Consider the following 23,013-nt stretch of genomic DNA (forward strand, 5'->3'; position numbering starts at 1 on the left):
CTCCCAACGAAGTAACTATAACTAAAATTAAATAAAAAGAAGCCACGACGAAGGGAAAAAAAAGTGAGATCCAAAGAGAGCTCGAACACACAAAGCATTCGCTATGGCTCGCTCATTCGGAGCAAACGGCACCGTTGTGCTCGCGATCATCTTCTTCGGTGAGCGATCTCTCAGATCTAAGTGTCTTTGTTCTCTTCGATTTGAGTATCATATCGTTGTTCCTGTGCAGTTGTGCGATCTTCAGTATTAGATCGATACTCTAATCGCGATTGGTTCAATAATGATTCGTTTACTGGATAATGTGGTTTGAATTCGTTAGGTTGTTGACGATTTGTATTTGCGAGATTTGGTGGATTATAGTTTTAAGATCTTCAGTATTAGATTGATACTCTAATCACGATCTTAAGATATTTGTTTGATAATGATTCGTTTACTGTATAATGTGGTGTGAAAATTATCTTATGGTTTGTTATTAGTATATGTATGTATATTCGATTATTGACTGATGGAATATATATATATATATGTGTATGTTTTCAGGATGTTTATTTGCGTTTTCAACTGCTAAAGAAGAGGCAACCAAGTTGGGAACGGTGATTGGGATAGATCTTGGTACTACTTACTCATGTGTTGGTGTTTACAAGAATGGTCATGTTGAGATCATTGCCAATGACCAAGGAAACCGTATTACACCTTCGTGGGTTGGTTTCACTGACAATGAGAGGCTCATTGGCGAGGCTGCTAAGAACCAGGCGGCTGTTAATCCCGAGAGGACTGTCTTTGATGTGAAGAGATTGATTGGGCGAAAGTAAATAATGAATTCCCTTTTTTTTTGGACTGGTGTTTTAATTCATTGGAAGTTTCTTGTTTTTGCGTATGGACTGTTGCTTAAATTGTTGGTTTCTTTTTTTGTCTTGGCAGATTCGAGGATAAAGAGGTTCAGAAGGATAGGAAGCTTGTTCCGTACCAGATTGTGAACAAGGATGGCAAGCCATACATTCAAGTCAAGATCAAGGATGGCGAGACTAAGGTTTTCTCTCCTGAGGAGGTCAGTGCCATGATCTTGATTAAGATGAAGGAAACTGCTGAAGCTTACCTCGGAAAGAAAATCAAGGACGCTGTTGTCACTGTTCCAGGTTAGCTTATTGTCAATTCTTCTTCACTCTACGTTTTTTTACATTTATATATACGGTTTTATTGATTCTTTATATGGCGTTGATTATGTGCAGCTTACTTCAACGATGCCCAGAGGCAGGCTACAAAGGATGCTGGTGTTATTGCTGGTCTCAATGTTGCCAGAATCATCAACGAACCTACTGCTGCTGCTATTGCCTACGGTCTTGACAAGAAGGGTGGTGAGAAGAACATCCTTGTCTTTGACCTTGGTGGTGGTACCTTTGATGTCAGTGTCTTGACCATTGACAACGGAGTGTTCGAGGTTCTCTCCACAAATGGTGACACTCACTTGGGAGGTATGTAACGTTGTACTTAACATAACAAATGCATGTTCTATATTATTACTTTGATGTGAATAATCTTACGATGATTACTAAACCCTCTTCTTCACTGTAATCTTCTTGCTCAGGTGAGGACTTTGACCACAGGATCATGGATTACTTTATCAAGTTGATCAAGAAGAAGCACCAAAAGGACATCAGCAAGGACAACAAGGCTCTTGGAAAGCTCCGCAGGGAATGTGAGAGAGCCAAGAGAGCTCTTAGTAGCCAGCACCAAGTCCGTGTTGAGATTGAGTCTCTCTTTGATGGTCTTGATTTCTCAGAGCCTCTCACCAGAGCTCGTTTTGAGGAGCTTAACAACGACTTGTTCAGGAAGACCATGGGACCAGTGAAGAAGGCCATGGATGATGCTGGTCTACAGAAGAGTCAGATCGATGAGATTGTTCTTGTTGGTGGAAGTACTAGAATCCCCAAGGTTCAGCAGTTGTTGAAGGACTTCTTCGAAGGGAAAGAGCCGAACAAGGGTGTGAACCCCGACGAAGCTGTTGCTTACGGTGCGGCTGTCCAGGGTGGTATTCTGAGCGGAGAAGGTGGTGACGAGACCAAAGATATCCTTCTTCTTGACGTTGCACCACTCACTTTGGGTATTGAGACCGTGGGAGGAGTGATGACCAAACTTATCCCGAGAAACACAGTTATTCCGACCAAGAAGTCTCAGGTGTTCACGACATACCAAGACCAACAGACCACTGTCTCCATTCAGGTCTTTGAAGGTGAGCGAAGTCTCACCAAGGACTGCAGGCTGCTCGGGAACTTCGACCTCACCGGAATCCCACCAGCACCAAGGTTTGTCTTTCATCTTTCTTTGTTAACGCTTTTGCATCTTGGACAAGAATCGCGTCATGTGATCAGTCATAACACACTTCTGTTTTGGCAGAGGAACACCTCAAATCGAGGTTACCTTTGAAGTGGACGCCAACGGTATCCTGAACGTGAAGGCAGAGGACAAGGCAAGTGGTAAATCAGAGAAGATCACAATCACAAACGAGAAGGGACGTTTGAGCCAAGAAGAGATCGACCGGATGGTGAAGGAGGCAGAGGAGTTTGCAGAGGAGGACAAGAAGGTGAAGGAGAGAATCGACGCAAGGAACAGCCTCGAGACTTACGTGTACAACATGAAGAACCAAATAAACGACAAGGACAAGCTCGCAGACAAACTTGAGGGTGACGAGAAGGAGAAGATTGAGGCAGCGACGAAAGAAGCCTTGGAGTGGCTTGACGAGAACCAAAACTCAGAGAAGGAAGAGTACGACGAGAAGTTGAAGGAAGTAGAGGCAGTTTGTAACCCAATCATCACGGCCGTTTATCAGAGGTCAGGTGGTGCGCCAGGTGGTGCTGGTGGAGAAGGAGCGGCCGAAGATGAGGATGAGTCTCACGATGAGCTCTAAGTTGTTTAATGTTGTTTTTATTGTTAATTTGATTAGACAGACCTCTTGGTGAAAGTTTTGAGGGATAAAGAAGAAGAGAACTCTTTTGTTTCCTTTTATATGTATTATTTTGGTTTTAGACCAAGTAGTATCCTTTTGTCCGTTCCATTTTATCCATATTATCTTTGATCCATTTTTCTTAATCATGGCTTAGATTCTTGACAAGAAACAACAAAGCTTCTAGATTAGGAGGTTTATGCAAACTTACATGATGTCACAAGTTACTGCAAGTCTTTGTAATGCCTGATTTTGATTATTGCGGAAACAACTTCTCTGTCTGTTTGACGGTCTATACAAGCCTTCTGAATCCAAGATCAAAACAAGATCTTCTGTATCAGCAACCAACACGATCCCTCCTCTCAGTATGATGATGATGATACTTATCTTGATGCAGCTGAGATGCTTTCAAGATCTGAGTCTTTCTTCTTCAATTGTAGTAATTTCAGTGGCCATGGGGTACTAGTAGAGCCGTTTGGTACCTTATCAAGAGATAAGCAAACTCAGGATCTGATGATGGGGAGATTCTTGCCTCCAGCTAAAGCCCTGACTTCAGAAAACACTTCTTACTAGGAAACCACCTAAACCAGAGGAACTGGAGAGGCATATGACAAAGAAGATAGTGGTGGTAAAGGATAAAACTGAGCAAAATCCATATCGGTTTCATCATTTGCCTGGAAGATGGTGGTTTCTAGTGTTGTGGATTCTCATATTTACTCTGAGAAGCTTCATCCTTTCGTAAAATAGCTTAAAATTTTATCAAGTGAATTGGCAAAAATTTATTGATGCTCTTACCAACCTCAGATTCTACTTATTTTGTTTTCCAAACAGTTGTTTATTTTACTGTAATTTCATTTATACAGTTAAAATTGAAATCAGTTTTGTAGATGGTTGTTATGATATAATGTTACATCTGCTGCCCTTTCAGTTGTCCCAGCTGCGAAAAAAAATAATTTGTAGAGAGGCGCTCTTTCTATTGGGTTTATTGGGTTTGGGTTTTTACCCTGTTTGTTCTGGGCTTGGGCTCCTTAATATATCTATTGACGGAAAAAAAAAGAGAGACGCTCTTTCGGAATCTATTTCGAAATGTTTGACAGAATGTGGACCAATTAGATCATGTCTTTGACCATTAGCTATTTTGAATTTATTTAGTCTAAAAGAGTTTTATGTGTTTTGCTAATTGGTTACATGATTAATCATGTATCTTGGTCACCTATGATCTTAATTTCTTAGAAAGATCCGAAGGATATGTGTGCCATCTTTCAATCAATCCAAAGCGTTTAGAGCATCTCACCATCATGGCTGCTGCATTAGAGTTTACAGAAGCCAAAATATAAATTTTTGTTTCAAGCCAAGGTACTTTTTTTCTTCTACAAATGTTTTTCGTGTTTTAACTCAACCTATTGGCCAGTCTCTTTACTTCGTTTCAACAAAACTTCATGTGCCTTCATCGTTCTACGTCATCCATGTCATTCATTGGTCAGACTCAATACCATTACTCTTACCTTTAAGCTTCTTGATTTATAACATTTCCAAACCTTAGCATTTCACTGATAGCTTACTTAAATTTCTCTTTCAGATATCCTGAACATATACATGAACTGGAATGCAGCAAATAACATGCCAAATGTGAAGCGTAAATACATCGTGAAAGCAGTTTATACCACAATATGACTGGAGTACTTCACGTGATGTACTTCTCCTGCAAATCCTGGTTCATCTTGGTGGTTCTTATCTTCCTTCTTCTGAAAACATCATATGAAAGCGAATGAAGTGGCATGTATTATATGTAGCTTACTTATATAAAGTATTTTATTTAATTTTGCAAAAATAAGATTAACCATGGCTCTGGTTGCAACAACCTCAGTTGTATATATGACGGTCAAGAACGCTGCGTCATTCTTATAATATTAGTAAACATGCAAATATATTTAATGGGGTCAATCTTTGTGCACTTTCTAATGAAGTTGTTTCTTCTTGTTTTTCAGCTGTAAATAAGATGGCTCTGGTGTTTGTGCTCTGGTCTCCTGTTATTCTTGTGAGTTTGCCCTCTTCAAATGCTATAAGTTTTTTTTATTGTCGCCCCTAGTCTAGTCTTGCTTTCATATGCATGTTTATTTCGCGGACACTCTAATATGATATGATGTACTATCAACTTTGGTTGGCGGTTTTATGGGATTTTCTATACGTCTTGGAGAGGTTTGTCCTCGATTTTCTTATGACCGACTCTGTATGCTTCCCCTTCAGTTGACCCTGCTGCTAAAAAAGTTAATTTTGTTGAGAGATGCTCATTCTTGCATCTCTTTTAGGAGCTTTCACAGAGTGTGGATTTTTTATAGGTTCCACTACCTTCTTTTCAATTTATTATTCTGAGATGAGTTTTATGTGTCTTGCTTATCAGTGACATGATTATATGTATATTGTTCAAGCTATGATCTTAATTGCTTGGGAAGAAACTGAAAAAGGATTATTGCCATCTTTCAATCATATCAATCTTACCAAAGTGTTTTTAGCATCTTCATCACGGCTGCTGCATTAGAGTTTGTAAAAGGTGAGTTTTGTTTAAGTCGACTTACTCCTATAAGTGTTTCCGTGATAGAACTCAATTTTTTAATTACCTTGTTAATTCAAGAGATACAATCTCAATTCAATGAAATTCGAATTGAACCCAAATCTCTAAAGAAATATATTTAAATCCTTCTACAAATGCATTTTTTTGTGCAACTTACAAATGCACTTAGGACCAAAAATAAAAGCAATACGTAGTTCATACTCAGCAACGTTACTGGTTCCTTTAATCTTCTTGTGATATAGCATCTCCAAGCTGTGTCACTTTCCTGACTACTTACTTCAATTTCAGTTTTTTTTGACATATTCATGAGTTGGAAAGCAGCCAATAACATGCCACATGCGAAGTTTAAATACATCATTGCGAAGGCAGTTTATGCCATGATATGGGCCACAACACTTCCACTGATTTACTTCTTCAATAAGTCCTGGTATATCATCTCGGTTCTTCTCTTCCTTGTTCTGAAGCTAATGAAGTGGCATGATTATATCTTACGTACTTACTAATATAAACTGCTTCATTAAATTTTAAACACTTTTGTTTTCCAAACACTTGGGTTTTCCAAGAGTATATAAATCTGATTTTGAAATTCTCATTTTAATTTTGTCATCTTCTATTTTCAAAAAAGAATCGAAAATACAATCGAAAGTTTATACCGTGCATGAATTTTATCCCATATGAAATTATGTTTAGATGCCGTTCCAATTTATTCTAAAATGAGACCATGAAATAGCATACAAAAAATATCTATGCTATTATTTGAGAAGTAAATTTGTTGATTTGTCATGTTTTCCATTTTTTTAGGTAGTTTTGATTATTTGTCATGTTTTTATTAGATTTTAGCTAAATCATTGATGAGTCACTAATTTATTAATTTAAGAAAATACCATGGCTGAATTTTATATATATTAAAACGAAATTTATTTTAATAATATTAAATTTATATGTTATATTAAAGTTTAGTTAATTTTTTTTATTTTTCATATTTTTATTAGGCTTTAGACTTTTAGTTATCTTATTGATTTATTATTAGTTTCTAACAGTCTCGTTAATTTGTTAATTTAAACATATCCTTAATGAATTTTATGTATAATTAAAACAAATTTTACTTTAATCATATAGAATTTCTATGTTATATTAAAAATTAAATAATAAATTCTAAAATAATATAATAAAATTATCAAAAAAATTTTTTTATATATATTGTGTTTTTATCTGAAAATAATATTTTTATTATTAAAAGTTAAAGAAATTAAGATACAAAAATATAATTAAGTATTAGTCAATAAAAATATTTTATATAAAGATATTTCTAATTATTTCTAAGATATGAACGTTTAAAATAATTTAACACAATAATAAATATATATTTTGATAACAAAATTATTTAACATATATAAATACTTTGATGTCTGATTTAACCATTTGAAAATATAAATAATAACTTATTATGCTGATTTAAAACTAATAAGTCATAAACTAATAAGTATTGATAAGAAGATTATGCTCGCAAGTACAGGTAAAATACCTAGTTTTACTACATGAACCATAAATCAAGAATATAACTCAATGAGACTCGATAAGATAAGATGCAACATAAATTTTCCTCACCTCTGTTTAAAACAAATAGAGAAAACCTGAAAATAAAATATCAATTCAAAGGAAAACAATTACAGAATTGTGTACAAAACATCAATAATTATAGGATTAAATCCTAGTTAGTGTACATATCTTCAGTTGGTTTAGTTTTTGAGGATGTACACATGACATGTGAGCGCACATAAGCAATGAGGAAATCTGAAACTAGAGCTAATCATGTTCCAGATGCAAAGAGTTAAATTACACATGATCTAATGATGGGAGGGTTCTTGACTTCAGATACACCCCTTGTTAGCCTTGTTAGGAAACCGCCTAAACCAGAGGAACCGGGGAGGCAGATGACGAAGCTCTTTTGGACCTTTGAATCTGGTTCCATCTGTGAGATTGCAGGCACAGAGAGCTGTTTCTGTTCATGGTATGCATTCTAGGTATCAAGATTCTTGTAGTGAGAACCAGAATACGGTAAGTTTTTGCCACTCCTTCTCACCACTTTGTTCATAGTCGTATTGATAGCTTCTGTTCTGATCAAACTTCTTTCTTTCTTTCTTTTTCTCCTTAGCAAACCATTGAAGCTGTGAATGAAGTAAGAGGAGTGGTGGATGACAGACAACTAAAGTTCCTGTTATCGCCTATGAAGAAGCATTCAAGATATTACAAGATTTTATAAACTAAAATGAATCAATCAAGAAGCATTCAAGATATTACAAAGATTCAGAGGCAAAGGACATAAGCTCAAAACTTATTACTGCCCTTAGCACAAACCAAGAAAAAAAAACAAGGTCTTTATTATTGTAGTTTACAAATTGAAACAATTAAGAAAAAATTTGGAAAAGGGTTACAAAAGGAAGGAAAAAAAATACAGATTAAGTAAATCCTTGTGATCCAGATTTGCTTTATTTATGTGTTTATTAAAACTGATGGCCAAGCTCTTCTTGCATGCTCTCTAGATCCCATATGGCTATTTTGCCATCCAATCCTATATAAATAACAAACCAATATACAAGCAAATGAATCGGCTGATTCCATGAAAGTATGTTAATTTTATCGGATTAGTGACTGGCCTGAAGTGCTGAATCGCATTACTTTAGGACTCCCAGCTTTGCTAAGAGGTACAATGGAACTGCAAGTTTCATGTAAAATTTACAGGTCAGTCTCTCTAACAGACGATGGAATAAAACAGTAAAAGCAAAGTTAAGCTTAAAACATAGTTTTTCTTACTTTATGCAGTTGTCATGAACGCCTCCACGTGATTTAGAGGATTCAGAAGCTTCGTTAGCTGTTGTAGCCTTTGACTGACCGTAGAATTTCGTAAATGCTTCCGAAAACTGAATACATAACATAATGAAAATTCAGAAATAAAGTTTCGCTCATATTATATACTATAAGACTAAAAACAGACTTATTGCAACAAATATAAGATAGAAAAATTGGTAGGTTACCTGCGAACTATAACTGGAACCTGAGGATACCTCTTTCTTCTCTCCTATGTATCTGATAAAGCTCCTACAGACCAAAACCAAAAGCTTAAAGCAAAGCAATTATCCTAATGGCCTGTGATCTAAGTATAATAAGAGGATGGGAAAATTCAATTGTACGCAAACAGCTAAGAAGAGGATTCTGAGAGCTACACACCATATTCCAGTATCATCAGCAGCAAACACCATTGGGTTGCTGTCATAACCAACGCCTATCACCATTTTCTCAGATATAAAGAGGACCTGAAACAGAAAGCACCAGATAATAATATCAGTTAAGGACATAATAACACAAGGAGAAGACCAGGTTCTCGAATATAAAAGAAAGGTGGATGCTGACCCACATCACGAAGAGGCAAATCTCTAAACGCAACGCTTTGTGCTAAAGGAGAAGGACCGACGTCATCAACAAAGTAAATCATGGAGCTATGACCTACACCAAGATTATAAACACATAAGAAGTGAGACAGCAAAATCATGTAGGCAAGATAAGTTCCATTGTATGATTTCAGTAGATTGCAATGAGCAAAGATACCAAGTGTTAAGGATATTCTGACCTACATAAGCCAAGGTGTTTCCACTTGGAGACCATTTCACACCAAAAGCCCAGGAATATGAAAGATCAAGCTGTATAATTTGCTGTATATTACAAAAAAACCTCCCTAGTGTTAGATGAGAGGATGGAAGAAGGCATAAGCATTAGTATATTACCAAAAAAAAAAAAAAACAAGAAAGCCAGCCAAGGAAAACGAACCTCTCCAAATTTAGATTCTGCTGGTGAGCCTGCTTTTGAATCCCTGTTCCAACACAACGAGACAAATAAGAAACTGGCTTACATTCTCAAATATTAGATGTTCAAGTAATGAGCTTACTTTGTGTCAACTCCTTTGATGAATGTTGAAAATACACGACATTTTCCATCTGTAGATGTCGTCGCCAGAAGAATCTAATGCAGAACAGACAATCAGGGAGCAAAGTCTACTAATTACCATGAGTTAGAAGATTAGCTAGTTTGAGATTGATACTCTATTGATACAGTGGCCAACTTATATAATATTTTCGGTAAATGAATCATCAATTAATATTTTAGCTGAAGTACACAAGGTTGGGTTGATTGCACGCACATTATTAGGATGCCAAGCAACATTTGTGACTGAAGATTCATGGCGTTTCCGGATAAGTTTACTGACCCACCTGAGAATAGTAAAACCGAGCAATGTCAGCTACCAAAATACCAAAACTCTACACGAATTCATAATATTAAATCGATGATTAATAATGAGAATGAATATAAGAGAAGAAGAAGAGAAATTACCAGTTATTCTCTTGCTCATAGTAGCATATACAAACAGTTTTAGCACCACTTCCAACAGCAAACTTGTTCTCTAAGGGAATCAAATGAAAAAGAAATATGGGAAAATAGATTGATTAGAAGAAGCGGCAGAAACTATAGAATAAATACATTACATATTATATTACCTAGACAATGAATCTAAATAACTCGTAACTTTTGGATCTGATACGTTTTACCTTTTGGACTCCATTGGACACATAGTGCAGCACGGTTTAGTCTAAGAATAACAAGAGTCGGTACCCATTCACCTCCTTCCAGGCTCCACACGTACCTTTAGGAATATCAACACACAGTTAGAACAGTGAACCAATTTTCTCATACAAGGTTTACAAAGATGGACAACTTGGTCTTAAGCATATACTAAAAAAATTGCAACGTACGAGTTCCTGTCATGGGAAACAGTGACGATTTTGTTGGACTTCGAACTCCAATCTATTCCAGAAACAATTTGATCATGCTGCAAGGACTCAAATACTCAGTGACATTGATTGTTGTAAGGGGAGATTCAAGCTGTCTATACAAGCACATTTTCATTGATCAGTCTATTAGTTTCAGACAGAGACAGAAAAGCTTCACCTTTTCGAGGACATGTAACCTCTCCCACTGGTCTTGTGATGATTTATAGATATGAACTTCATTATTGTTGGGGCAAAACGCAACCACTACAAGAAAAAAGAAAAAAAGGAAACAACTTTCATATAAATATGGTTACAGACTTTGTAACAAGACATCTGTTCAGATTGAAAAGCTCATCAACTACCAACTGTTCCTAATCATCTCCCTAGAATCTTCAACTGCTATCTTTGTTATGTTGAAATTAAAGCTACTTATATATATATACGAAGCGATCTGTTGTTATAATCAGGCACAAAGATTACTCCTTTAAACTAGAGGCACCGACAAAGAAACAAAACACAAGTGGTCGACTATGAATCAGTGAAATGAAACAAGAAACTTACTGGAATGATCAGGACTCCAAGCATGACAGGTGATTGACTCTGCGAACCGGTGAACATCCACAACAGCCATGATCTTTGTCTCCGGATGAATTAATACTGAGATAGATTGCTGAATGCTCCGATGAGATCCGGAAAGGTCGATGACACTCGCTGAGGGGAGATGTGAATCGAAAGAGAGAATGTTGTTTTGTCTCTAAGTTATAAATGGGACCAAATCAATTTCAATTTCGGTTTGGTTTGATTAATTTAGTTTTAACCGGAGTTAGTTTTGTTTGGTTTGGGTTTGGTTGGAATTGGTTCTATATATATAGAATAACAAATTGTAAAGTCTTTTCTTCTTTTTTTTCCTAACAAATTGTGAAGTTCTGCATTAGATTATGTATGTTTTAATCCTTACAAAGTCGAAACAATATATGATGTGAAAACTAGATCTAAAACCAAACCAGGTCTTACAACAACTAAAGTGGATTCACCTAACTTATTGGAATGACATGTTTGTTTCAACTTATAATTAAGCTTAATTATGAATTTTATTTTACGTAAAACTTTTTTATGTAGAGCAGCAGGTCATGGCATGTCAAGAAAACTAGTCAGACGCTACATAAATATTGAACATCCACTGCAAATGAAAAGGTTTTGTTTTAATAGTATTTCATTTTTGTTTCAAAAAAAAATAGTGTTTCTTGAAACTTGTAGATATACTGTTCACATCCTCATTTGTTATAAATAACATTTTTAAATTATAAATTAGTCATTCACTTTTACTTATTCTTATCGTTTATCAAAATAAATTATATATGTAATATTACCCAATTAATTTCAAATATTGTTATTATTTTCATCTAATTAGATGTGTATATCAAAAATCATTGAAATATTCATTTCTAAAACAATTATCTCAATTTAAAAAGAATCAAAGATAAATAAACTTTCTGTTTGCTTCAAATAATTTTTAATCACTTATATATATATATATATATATATATCTCAATTAAGAAGAATCAAAGATAAATAAACTTTCTTTTTGCTTCAAAATAATTTTTAATCACTTATATATATATATGTTTTTCTTTGTTTGTTTGATTTATACTAAATAGTAATTGTGTTAGATTAAAAAAACATGAAAAATTAAAGGTGTTATTAACAATTTATGATAAAGTGAAGATCGAATATGCTCGAAATATCCTTTTTACAAGAAATAATTTAAACAAACCATTTGAACAATTGTTGTATCATTTTTTCTTTATTTTGAAGAAAATTAACTTTTTGAGATAGAATGAAACCAACCATTGGATGTCCTTAGTTTGATCCACACATTCGTGAAAATATTTTTGATTTTACAAAATGTATAATTTTGATATTATAGTGAATGTTTATATGATTTACATTTTAGTTTTATATGTTGTGTAACCCTATAATCATATTGTTTAGGTTTTTTATTCTACATTATTAATATATAATGATTTGCTTTATTCACAAATTTTATTATTAATTTTTATTACACGCTATATATTTTTGGTACAATAAGTTCACAATCTGAAATAGTTAAATAGATAATCTCTTTCAATATATAATTTTCAGTTTCTAAAGTTCGCATACTATACATTTTTAAAATTTGTTTAGTTATACTATGGAAATGATACTTATTTAGAATATTTTTTATTTTCATGTTGAATTTAAAATATATCGAATTTACCATTTTAGTATATTACGGATTTTATAAATAAATGTATTGTTCTATTTATATAATTTAAAATACTACAAGATTAGTGTAGACGTATTCTTGTCTTCTTTTATTTTGTGTCCAAAATATTTTATTTTGAAAATGAAAATTGGTCAAAATAAATTTTCTACAAAAAGAATATTTGCTTAAATGCTATGAAATCTTTGATTATACAAATATTATAGATTACAATCATAAAGATGCATTCGGGATATTACAGAGATATAAATTAACTACGGTAATATAATATGTAATCCCGATTACGCAAATATATACTCCTTCCGTTTCATATTACTTGTTGTTTTAGGTTTATGCATACAGATTAAGAAAGCATTTAATTTTACATATTTTCAAAATAAAAACATTATTACCAATACACCTAACCATGTATCAACTAATAGAAAAAATAGAGTAGAGAATATTGTCAATAAATTTTGCATTGGAAACCGAAAACGACACTTATTTTGAAACAAAAATTATATTCTAAAATGACAAGTAACTCGAAACGGACTGAGTAAATTACACTGTTTATTATATAATAAAACGCATTTTATATTTGTATCTGCTTCAGGAAGATTTTGGTTTGTATAATTTGACAGGACGCATATTTGTGGGTTGAACCGGCCTGGCGTTTGTATCCGAATACTGCAAATTATTTTGCAAACACATATTAGTATACAATTGCAAAACTCATGATGCAGTACATGTAGTTAAACAAATCTTACATCGTGGACAGCAACTCGGAGCAGTTTCACTTGGTGTCTAGACACAGTCCTTACCTAACAAATCATGCAAATAGTATAAACTATAAACTAATAGATATGATATAAATGGAAATAACAAGCCATAAGAATTAACTAGATTTTATGAAAACCCTTTAACAAAAAAAGAAAGAAAAAAAAAGAATTAACTAGATTTTGAGCTATTTTATGTTTATTTTATAAAGTTATTTTTATTAGATAAAAGATTATTTGAAACTTTAATATTTTAGTGTTTGGTAAAATGAACATAAGTTAATCTTCGTTTTTTATATATTTTATTTTGCTAAATATGTTAAATAGTGTTTGTAAGATGAATTTTGAATTTGGTAGAAAGACTTTAAATTTAGCTAAAAAGGAACAAATTATCTTGTCAATAAACTTAGTATAAACATATAATGTGGACAGTTATATGTTTGAGTTTAAAGGAATAAACTTTGATGTTCAGAATTTTTTACACATTTAAAATTTGTTTTATTATAATGTTTGAGTTTTAACCAATATTTTTCATATCCGATCTAAAACGGTGGTCGAATCGGTAAATCTGGTGATCTATATATAATCTGATTCGGATTTAATTAAAAATCTATTAATTAAAAATATGATAAAATTTGATAAAAAGCCCAAAAATCCTTTATCAACATGAGATCTCATACCAATTGATCTGATAAAAACCTAGAAACAATTTATAATATATTTTTTAAAATGATTAAATTTCTCATTTTTAACATTATGTATTTATCTATTTTAAATTCTAATTTAATTTTATAATAAATTTTATTTAATTATTTATATCTTTACTTTTCACCAATATTTTACGAAAAAAAAAATCTAGGAAGATATATGTAAATCTATGAATTTTTTTTAACTTAAATTTATGTCACACAGATTTAAACAAAAAAATATCTTATGTTGTCGATAAGTAATCAATACTACAATAATAATCATTTTAGTATAGTCGATTATGTTATATTGTCTGTAAAGAGTTACGTTTAAAATAATGATGAGAGTATAGTCCGTTGTTGCTAGCGACTTGGTTTTTTTTGTTGTAGGCAAGTCATACTCGAAATACACGCATAGAAAAACATGTTGCTCATGGTAAAGTTTGATTCAACATTAAAATCAAATTTAGATGTAGTTATAGGCCCAAAATGTCATTAATGAAACTTTTTAGTTTGTTTAATAAATTACGAATAGTTTAGATAAAATTGGAAAAATGAGAATGATCATGTTTTAATATTCATGATATATAATATTGTACCTTTTTGATGACGGTCCAAATAACATTTTGAGTACAAGGAGGAATGGTAAGTGATCCAATATATCTATAATATTTTCTGCTCCCAAACTTGATGTCCTTTGGATCAATTATTCCTATATTTACCTCTGCCTTATTGTGGTCGGTAATCGCACATAATTTATTTTCCAACTAATCAGAAAAACAAACAACAAATAAAATTTGTTGGAAATAATTATTATTAGTTTTTTCAAAAAAAAAAAGTTATTATTATTAGTCAAATGTTTAAATAATCACAATTGTGGATCGATTTATACCAAGCTGAGAAAAGAGTCTGGCCTTTCCGATTTTGTAAAGCACTGTGACTACAGCCATGCTTCCGTTAATGCTTTCGTGAACCATATGCAGTTCCAGAGCAAATCTACCATATTTACGATGATAAACTTTTTAAAAATTACACCCAAAACCCTATTTTAGAAAATTTTCAAATGTCTTTTGTAAATTTGTTTTAATTTTTTTCCTTAGAGATCGTTGAGGCCTTTAGCTATAAAACGTCATCACACCTCTAGGTTTAGCTTAAATATTCAAATAGTATAAATAGTTGAAACTAAATAATATTTATATGCTTTCAAACCTTCTCCCATTGATCGTATGCTCAGAGGGAGAATGCCAATGAAGCTGATGGAGTTGATATTCAATATTATTGATCTTAATACTACCTGGCCCTTCTTCAAATCTCACCTGCCACAAAACAAATAGGAGTACATATATAAATTATGAACTTTTAAAAATGAGGAACCAAATGTGTGGCAGTATTTTTATTTTTTGGAGTAGGTAGTTGACTCGTCATATGGATCCATGATAGTTCCACCATCTCATGAAATTTGATGGTAAACAATAGCAAAAATACATGACTTTCTACAGATCTTTGGGATTAGTCCGACTGGAAGACAATATTTGTATTAATGGGTTCTACAAAAAAACGAGTGATCTAGAAATGTGTAATAATACCATCATGTCATGGCCTCTATTTCTGAGAGTGGCATTGGCAGGTTTGTAGTCTCTAGTAAGCCTTCCAAGATGTGAAACAATTCTAACTCTTTTGTTCATAAGATCAATTGGAGATTGCATCTCTCCTTTTCCGCACATTTTCCATTCCGGCTTCAGCTTCCCCCATTTCTCTGGCCCGTTCTCTTGATTCCGCTCGTAGCTAAATTCACTTTCATCCTCTACATACATCAATCCATCAATCGTAGTTAACAGTTTTCCAAATAGAAAAATAAACCAAGATCAAATGTATAAATAGGTTACCAACTTCTCTCTGTGCATTCGAACATGAAATTATGGTGACGATGATGGTGAAAAGTATGAATAATAAGCATTGGATTGATGATTTTTCCATCTTTGTTTTTCCAGAGAGTGAAAAGGGAGATAGATGTCTGAGAGAGATGAGTTGGTTTGTTTTTAATCTAACATGCCAACTTGGATGCATAATATATAGTGGGTGATATGTGCATTAGGATTCTAATGATTAGTCGTGCATGTGAAATTTCACGTTAGTTGTCAAATTTTTTCCTCTTTACTTTTTAAATGAATTTTGTTCCAATCGAGACGACATCTTTTGACCTTGCTGAAAACATGTGTTCGTTTCTTTTTCACATTTTTTCTGTTTTTCTTTTGGTAAAATAAAAAGAAGACTTTTTTTTAATTATCTTGGAGTATTCTAGATAGATGATCTATGAAATGACAAGACTAATCTTAAAAGAAAACTACACTCTACGGATAGACCATTTTTCCGAATATGTAAATAGGTTTTTAAAATATGAGTTTATATCCGTATAAATGTCTAAGAAAAATATGATTTAGGTTCCAAAACAGATAAATTAAATCTGAAATTAATGAATTAACGTCGCAGTTCTTTCCACTTATCATTCGACCACACTGTTCCAAATAACAAAAGAAGATTTCATCTATTTGTGAGAAAATTAAACACTATAAATAAAAAGTTTCCATTATAAACATTATTAATTGTCCAAAATTCTTTTTGTTAATATTTTATTTAAAATATATATTTAAAGTATTAACTTTCTAAAAATCTAAAACTCCACATCTGAAATCTAAATCCTAAGTCTAGTTATTTAAACATAAGGGTATAAATATTTATTTATTTTTTAATAAAACATTTTAGTCTAAAATATAAATTTACATTTGTGTACATGAATAATGTAACTTAGTCTGGTTTTACATATACATAAACTGAATTTAAAATGTGTTAGCATCACATTTTTGTTTTCTTACTACTCAGCTACAAACGCACCGTACCGATGCCGATCAGTTTTCATATTAGAGTTTTTATGTTATCGCTTACAATTCACAGACATGCATGCATGTTACCAGATTAAAATATAAATCTTGATATAAATCTTGATATAAATTATACTATATAATTTAGTTATTGATTTGTTTTATTAAACTAACTAATGCTTAAATAAGGGACGGCATATGTCAACAGTCAACCAATGTGTACCTTTCAGCTATCCTTAGTTTAATCTTTTTTTTTTTTTGGCTCAATTTCAACTTAGCTATCCTCAGCTATCCGATCCTTAGTTTATTCGTGCCAACTTTTAAGACTTGTTTATATTAAACAATCGGTATTACATATTATTTTTTTGTTATTTCATAATATCACTGACAGAACATTCCGCGTTTGTAGCAAATTATATTAGAATGCATGTTTCACTATGTATTGGTTTAGTTGTTTGTACGCCAGAGAAGATCATAGAAATGTATAAAACTAAATTACAAAAATCTAAAGCTTTGAAGTATTTTTTATATAATTGGCAGTGTCTGAAACGAAGTCCGGATTTGTTTGAAAATAAATTGATATTAACAATAACCTAAAATCTCATGTGGCAAACAATAGTATCATAGTTCTTTTTTTTTGATCAACCATTTAAATTCATAACTAAAAGGAAACAGAGGTTTTGGGCCTAAGCCCAAGTAGCATTAAACAATAGTATCATAGTTCATTGTAAAAAATCAAAACTACAACTATGGGGAAATTTCAATTCTATATACCACTTTTCATATTTACCATTAATGAATGATTATTTTCATAATTATCCTGAACTTAATAAAATAATACTAATCACTAAAATCTAACCTGAATGTTAATATATTTTTGATTGAGAGTATTTCTTAAAAATGTTACTTAACTTTGATGTTTTAAACAATTTCTGTATAACTAAATTTATATTTTGTCTGAGATACTTAACTTACCACCAGACTACAATAAGAACATATTAAAAAAATTATTTTGAAGTTTTCAAAACTATAAATTTAAATTTTAAAGGTGTTTTCCACCAAAGAAAAGTTTCAAAGTTAACGTTAAAAATATTTATATTTTATACTATGATCATTATACTTGTAATAATTAATTTAAATCCATTTATAAATAACTAGCAAAATATAAAAATATTACAGTAATATTAATTAGTAAAATGTTACACTAAAATATAAAATTTTACGTATACATACACAATAAATACTAAATTAAAGTAAATAACATATTATTCCATAAAACTATTCTTGTAATACTCCAATATATATATGATCACTTAGTGCATTTGTTAAATTTCTTTTGAAATATTTTTGTTGTGTAAATCTAGTTTTAAAATATTTAAAATATTATAAAGTTTTTATTTAATTTTATGTGTAAAACTTGAATTATAAAAGCAAATATTTCAAGATATAAAATTTTAAGGATTGAAGCAATAAACTGTAAAATATTTTAAAATAATAAATGTGATGTATAATTGTAAAGATCAAAATGCAAATAAAAATATGAAACTTCAATTGAAGACAAATTAAAGTTTTCATATTTGAAGTTTCAATATTTAAAATTTAAAATTTGAAATTTATTTTTGGAGTAAAAAAACTTCATATTTGAAATTACGCAGTGTTTTTTGGAGATGATATCATTTGTTAAAAGATAAATTGTTCCAAGTTAAGAACAATTTCAATTTGTGCATCAATTTCTTACCTACTCTAGTGTTAGTGTGCATCTTCGTAACTAGTTAACAACACTTGCAAAAGATAATTTATGTATATATCAAACAATTTTAATCATATACATCAGTTTTCTTCAGATGATTGGGTGAATGAGATGATATGAAGGTTTTGTGCAGTTTTATCTCGCTTTCTACTTTTAATTAGTTCGTATACTGTTGACAAAAAAAAATTAGTTCATATATTTAATAGATTTCATATATTATACATTTCAATATAATACTCTCACAAAAGAAACTGCAGTTTTTCAAATGATGGTACAAGTACTCTATAAGAAAATTCTAACTTGTCCTCGGTAGTAGTATTTCAGTGTGAAACCAATATCAGCTAATTAAGTTTCAGGTATACAATGATGTGAGATAGAGGAAACTTCTCTAGCGAATGGAAAAGAAAACATGAAGCAACATAGATATGTCATCAGATTATTATTTTTGTGTTTAGAGGTGGGTTTTCATTCTTGTCAAACCTCGACAGATAATGATCTCGGCCCAATGATAAAAGAAAAGCGACTTCAGAAAAGAAGGTTGGTCCAGATGAAAAGGAAAACTAACAGATTCCCTTGTACAATGAAAAGGAGGAACACTTGGTTAATCGGTCTCCTTATCCTCAAGCGGCTTCCAGCTTTGTAGAAGATTGTACAGTGGTTCTGGAGCGATTTTCAATGGGTTTGTGTTTTAAAACATTTTTCTTAAAGGGTCTATTGGTGCTGATGATTACAAGCTTTGATGAATTCACCGGTTACTACACCCGAAGAACTAAAATGAATACCTTTTTATAGATTTCTTTGAAGGTTGAGAACAATAATCGATGCTTTTGAACTTTGGATCCGAACTAGCAGAATGTACTAGGAGTGATGAGTCAATTAGAGCTAGTTAGGAAACTTTGAATGAGTATTTTTGTTCGAGTCGGGTTTGTAACATGATCTTTATTTCCAATTTCAGATTTGATTTATTTTTTAAAAAAAATCAGCTAAACCAAAAAGATCACGTTTAGTTAATTAAGAGATTTTAAGCACACTCTATGTCCATGTCATCGGCACAGTACTTTGAAGATAAACCAAAAACTCAAAAGTTAGCAAAATATATCACCATTACATATCAAATCCAAATTTTCTTATTTTTCCCCAAAACAATCTTTCAAGGGCCAAAACGAAATTACGTATGGCTTCTTGGGGCTTTTAGCATTTCTCTAATGCCTGTTTACTCTCTTCGACCTCGTCTCCTTGACTAGGCTCTGCGGTTGAGATGTTGCTGTTATGATCAACTGATTGGGTTCTATTGGTTTGGCTTTGGATATAAGACCACTTGTCTTGAAACAGATAGAGCAAGACAAAAGAGGAAAGTTGTGCCGTGAAGAGTATGTTCCAAAGCTTAGCACTTTTAGATGTCTTTCGAGTGTAAGCATTTAAGCCTGTGTATATGTTTATTATCCCAAGAATAGCCACTGACGTTCCTAATATCCAGTGTCCTACAAACCAATTCCTTCTAGCTTTCCCTCCCCTGCAATGTTCAGCATAAATCAGTTATAAATGCAATATAGACTAGATATAATGTTCAAAATATATATACATATATACATACATATATAAACTAGATATATTCAGTAGTTATTGTATCATAACATTTTACTGAGTCTAAATCTTAGTTAATTTGCATTCAGTATGCATATACACCACAAAACAAGCTTTAGCTCCAAAAACCACCATAAATTTGAAAAAGAGCCAAAAACACCACAAATAATAGGTTTAGTAACAGTTCATAAAAGCTTATATATATAAGAAATGTTGCTAAATCATTTAGGACCACTTCTTAAAGCAATAAAAATCTTTTTAAACCAAAAATTTGTGAAAATTTAAGAAGCTTAAATAGAAAAGTGAGATCTTTTAGAACTATCCATAAATTTCACAAGATATGATTCAGGAGTACCTTGAAGGTCGGAGGAAACCAAAAAGAGCTTGGAACCATACAATGGCATAAAGTCCAACTCCTAGCCGTTGGTGATGATTGTTGAAGGAATTATTGAAGTTTTTAATTGACATTACTGCACCTATCGTCACAATTATCACTGCAACCATCTGTTTGATCAATCAATCTTATTGTTAATTGCTCGCTTAATTTTCTAAGCAAACCATGGGCTGCTTGTAGATTACTACCAAGACAATAGTTAGAAGTGATTATTGTTGATTAACAATAGCCAAAATATGTTATTAACAAGGAAAGTTAATTTTGTATTCATTTATTTTTAGCATTATCTTAGTGAAAGTATCCAAAAAGAGAGAACGAATTAAAGATTAAGAAGATATTGACGCTTTTGCTTGACATTCAAGTCTCCATGATTATCACTGTGATTAACAATCTAGAACAACCCAAAAGGCCCTACTAATTACTTTAAAAAAACATAAAAAGTCGTTAATTGGATGCTATCTTTATTCTTTAGACGAGGAAAGAGGCATCTTTACTTTACTCTCTATCTACCCACATTCATTTGACACTCACACCGACCATTAATGAGTTACATTTTCAGAGCATACAATGTTTTCAACATTCTTATGATTTAGATGTAGAATTAAAATACTGATATTATGGAAAGGAGCAAAAAAAAGAAGTGAAACCTGCCTGAGAAGTGACATGGAGAAAGAACAGTCGCCGAAAACAGATTAAAGGTTGACCTTTGATAGACATTGATCTGATGGAGATTATACCAATTGGCATCAAAACACCCATCGCTGCCCAAAGCATAAAGCCATGTACTTTGATTTCGTGTACAAGCTTTAGATTTAGTTTCTGTTTCAACAACAATTAAGATTCAAATTGAGTTTTTGTAAAATAATTAACAAGCACGCAGTTCATACATGGAATATACAAAAGAAAATGATAGCAAAGAGTTTTTTTATCCTTTAATCGTTTATATTCAAAAGAACATCATTTATATTAAGTGTTTAAACTATTTATAGGCCACAAGGGTTCTTCATGGTTTCATTTAGTCCATATATATATATATATATCGTGTGATGATAAATGAACTCATTATGTTATGAGTTTCAGTAACGAAGGAAATGCTTGAGCCTCAATGCAAAGAACTACATATAAGCTATGTAAATGAGATTGCGAGGAGTGTAATAAATTTATTATGATGTATGTGAGAGATAGAGAAGTACATATTAACCTGGGATATTGGAGAAGTATTGAGGGGACTATTAACATCAATGGCCAAGCTTCTGGTATTTTCTTGGGAGGAGCATAGGGGAAGAGGAAGAAGAACAAGAAGGAGAGAGACGAAGAGGTGATGAGTCTCCATGATTTCATGTGGTTCTAAGAGGGAACATCAAAAACAGTTTAGAATTGAAGATAATATCGTGAGTTTATTTCATGTGTATATATATATTTTTTTTTTTAATTTATACAAATATATGTTTGTAAAGAAGGGTGGAGATATGATGCTTCATCCACTAGTTCCCTAGCAATAGAAGAGAAAAGAAAAGTGGGGTTTTACAATCTGCTTTTAGAGTGTAAAGAAATCTGATCAAATTAGAGCGCGCAACTTTGTAATATAATTAATATGGATTTGCATGGAGGTTGATGGTTTATTATTATTTGTAGGTTTGGATATAGATGGAGGACTAAAAGCAAGTGGAGGAATGGGCAATAAAGTTACTCAATTGTTGTTAAATTTACTGATTTGATTTAGAATTCAAAGCGAGCTGATTTTCGAAAGAATAAGTCAAAGATTGACTATAGTGATATAAGTTTAGTAAATGTACTTAGGCATTCTTAATTAGTTAGATATTGACAATGATGTCTTACCAATAAAATCCAATAATCGAAATTTATTCATTGTTTTTTTATGGGGCTCACTATTTATAAAGCATTATATTGTGTTCTCTTTGCCAAAATTAAATATTAAATATTTAAAACAGAAAATTACTTAGCTTATATTCTCATCCAAAAAGTATAATTTTATTGGCCTTTTATGTTTTGTGGAAGAATGTCAGAGTTTTTGTAAGGGAAAGTGAGTCATGGCAGGTTGCACTCAAAGGCCACTGAAATATGTTACTGTCAACAAACATCATGATTCATTCTGGAAGGTATAAATCAAACACCACATGGAAAACTACTTCTCTCTTTTCAAACATGAATGTTAAGAGCATCACAAATATTTAAATAAATGATCATATATGTAAAAAGTTGTTCAGTTGTTTCAATCAGTTTCTGTAGCGTTTTAAATTCTTTTAAAAAGTACTTATCAAGTTTCTTGATATGTTGTGCATCTCTTTCGTCTAGCTAGCGCATTTTAAGTGCGATTTGCTTTGTTCATGGACAAACCCGTTTCG

General features: G+C 32.0%; 4 protein-coding genes across 4 annotated transcripts; 1 reads left to right on the forward strand and 3 right to left on the reverse strand.

Moving 5' to 3' along the window:
- LOC108847038 (heat shock 70 kDa protein BIP2) lies at window positions 1-3,077 on the forward strand. The gene is made up of 6 exons (XM_018620206.2): window positions 1-158; window positions 541-808; window positions 922-1,136; window positions 1,230-1,472; window positions 1,586-2,303; window positions 2,395-3,077. The coding sequence occupies exons 1-6, from the start codon at window positions 104-106 to the stop codon at window positions 2,903-2,905; spliced, it is 2,010 nt and encodes a 669-aa protein (XP_018475708.1). The 5' UTR covers window positions 1-103; the 3' UTR covers window positions 2,906-3,077.
- A 4,798-nt stretch (window positions 3,078-7,875) lies between these two features.
- On the reverse strand, window positions 7,876-11,082 carry LOC108847039 (actin-related protein 2/3 complex subunit 1A). Its single transcript, XM_018620207.2, has 15 exons — window positions 10,898-11,082; window positions 10,515-10,600; window positions 10,319-10,395; window positions 10,115-10,209; window positions 9,900-9,969; window positions 9,709-9,778; window positions 9,457-9,530; window positions 9,339-9,381; window positions 9,142-9,223; window positions 8,929-9,017; window positions 8,742-8,827; window positions 8,549-8,612; window positions 8,328-8,434; window positions 8,171-8,229; window positions 7,876-8,085 (listed from the first exon to the last, which is right to left on the reverse strand). The coding sequence occupies exons 1-15, from the start codon at window positions 10,965-10,967 to the stop codon at window positions 8,018-8,020; spliced, it is 1,140 nt and encodes a 379-aa protein (XP_018475709.1). The 5' UTR covers window positions 10,968-11,082; the 3' UTR covers window positions 7,876-8,017.
- A 1,928-nt stretch (window positions 11,083-13,010) lies between these two features.
- Window positions 13,011-16,065, reverse strand: LOC130509478 (alpha carbonic anhydrase 2-like). The gene is given in 8 exon segments (XM_057005552.1): window positions 13,011-13,265; window positions 13,346-13,399; window positions 14,640-14,807; window positions 14,933-14,956; window positions 14,958-15,036; window positions 15,250-15,356; window positions 15,627-15,844; window positions 15,927-16,065. Coding segments are annotated over 8 exon segments (819 nt in total). The 5' UTR covers window positions 16,018-16,065; the 3' UTR covers window positions 13,011-13,187.
- A 3,588-nt stretch (window positions 16,066-19,653) lies between these two features.
- On the reverse strand, window positions 19,654-22,041 carry LOC130509720 (cytochrome b561 domain-containing protein At2g30890-like). Its single transcript, XM_057005901.1, has 4 exons — window positions 21,849-22,041; window positions 21,299-21,466; window positions 20,609-20,757; window positions 19,654-20,182 (listed from the first exon to the last, which is right to left on the reverse strand). The coding sequence occupies exons 1-4, from the start codon at window positions 21,978-21,980 to the stop codon at window positions 19,861-19,863; spliced, it is 771 nt and encodes a 256-aa protein (XP_056861881.1). The 5' UTR covers window positions 21,981-22,041; the 3' UTR covers window positions 19,654-19,860.
- Window positions 22,042-23,013: the final 972 nt, after the last annotated feature.

The sequence above is a fragment of the Raphanus sativus genome, chromosome 3 (assembly GCF_000801105.2).
Source record: "Raphanus sativus cultivar WK10039 chromosome 3, ASM80110v3, whole genome shotgun sequence".
NCBI classification, from domain to species: Eukaryota; Viridiplantae; Streptophyta; class Magnoliopsida; order Brassicales; family Brassicaceae; genus Raphanus; species Raphanus sativus.